Source organism: Lipotes vexillifer, unplaced genomic scaffold (assembly GCF_000442215.2).
Source record: "Lipotes vexillifer unplaced genomic scaffold, Lipotes_vexillifer_v1.1 scaffold837, whole genome shotgun sequence".
In the NCBI taxonomy this organism is placed as follows: domain Eukaryota; kingdom Metazoa; phylum Chordata; class Mammalia; order Artiodactyla; family Lipotidae; genus Lipotes; species Lipotes vexillifer.
The window spans coordinates 300,684-302,273 of record NW_006775771.1 but is presented as its reverse complement, the minus strand read 5'-3'; the positions used below and the strand labels follow the sequence as shown (position 1 = coordinate 302,273).

Here is a 1,590-nt window from a genome sequence, read left to right as displayed (position 1 = left end):
TACAAGCTTTCCAGCTAAGAAAACTGCCAGACAAGTTGAACAGCAAAACCAGATACAACTGACCAAAAAAAAAAAAGTAGTCCAACTTAGCAAGGCTTGACATAGAAAATGGATAGACAACATTCAATTTTACAGCCTCTGTGTGACAAAAGACTGCATGCCTATGTGCATTCAAGTCACATCATAGTAATTAAACTCAATTTTTTTCATATTTTTATTGTATATATAATATGATGTTTCATATTTTTATTGTATATATAATATGATGTTTGCCGTTCTAACCATTTCTAACTGTACCGTTGAGTGGGAATTACATTCACAATGTTGTGCCACTACCACCACTTAAATTTTTTAATGGACATTTATATTCATTCGTCTGTCGATACAGCAGGCTGGGATGGAGATCACATGTTGAACAAAAACTGCCATGGTCCATGCCTTCATGTGGCCTTAATGGACTAAGGTGCTGTTTTGGGTTTTTTTCTTTGCGGTCAGATGATGGTGATGTCTTTCCGTACATCGGAAGATGGGCAGGGTTGAAAGTGGCCGTGGATACACTGCAGAGGTCCTGAATTGGCGCGGGCGAAGGGGCGGTCTTCAAACGCCCGATTCCAGAGTCCGAGGCAAGAAGGATCTTAGCGCTCCCCGAAAGGGTGGGGCCGATGGCAGGGCGTGACGTAGGAGCCTCAGAGAGGCTTAGGCGGGGCTGAGGGCGGGGCCGAGGGCGAGTCCTGGGTGGGGCGAGGGTGAGGGGCGGGGTCGGGGCGCGTCTGGGCGGAAGCGGTGGGCGGGTCCGTTTCGGGTGACTACTCCCTCCCGCAGGGCCTGGGTCTGCACCCGGCGACGCTAGGGCCGCGGCGTCGAGTGGCGGCTTCGCCTCCGGCCCATCTCCACTGTGGTGGTGGCCTGAGGGGAAGGCTGAGTGGGATGCGGCTGACGCGGAAGCGTCTCTGCTCGATTCTTATCGCCCTGTACTGCCTCTTCTCCATCTACGCCGCCTACCACGTCTTCTTCGGGCGCCGCCGCCGGACGCAGGACGCGTCTTTGCGGGGCCTCAGGAAGGGGGCTGCCCCGGCGCGGGAGAGGCGAGGCCGAGGTAGGACACCGGCCCGCGGCCTCCCTCCTCGGCGGCGCGCCGGAACTCGGGGCTGCGGGCTGGTGGGGCCTGGGCTAGCAGAGCCGCGCGGCCACCGGTCCCGCTCTCGGGTCCGGGATTGCCCCCGGGCCCCGGGATGCGCTTTTCCTCCTTAAGCTCTCGGTAGCCAGTCCAGGCCTCGGGATTGGAGGATGTATGTATGAATGCCCCCGTCCTAGCCCAAGTCCCACACGCCGTCCCCACTCCCTACCCCTGGGGCTGACAGGTGCGCACACCTTTAAAACACATCTTAAATATCCAAGATATTTAGGTCTTCTGCCCATTTTTGGATTGGGTTGTTTGTTTTTTTGTTATTGAGCTGCATGAGCTGCTTGTAAATTTTGGAGATTAATCCTTTGTCAGTTGCTTCATTTGCAAATATTTTCTCCCATTCTGAAGGTTGTCTTTTGGTCTTGTTTATGGTTTCCTTTGCTGTGCAAAAACTTTTAAGTTAA

The 1,590-nt window shown here is 53.5% G+C and overlaps 1 protein-coding gene across 1 annotated transcript in view; it reads left to right on the top strand.

Annotated features, from left to right (window-relative positions):
• The first annotated feature begins 795 nt into the window (after positions 1–795).
• RXYLT1 (ribitol xylosyltransferase 1) overlaps positions 796–1,590 on the top strand; it is a 27,364-nt gene continuing 26,569 nt past the window's right edge. The window contains exon 1 of the mRNA XM_007450183.1: positions 796–1,096. Coding sequence (XP_007450245.1) covers positions 928–1,096 — 169 coding nt within the window. The 5' untranslated portion in view covers positions 796–927. The remainder of the gene's footprint in view (positions 1,097–1,590) is intronic.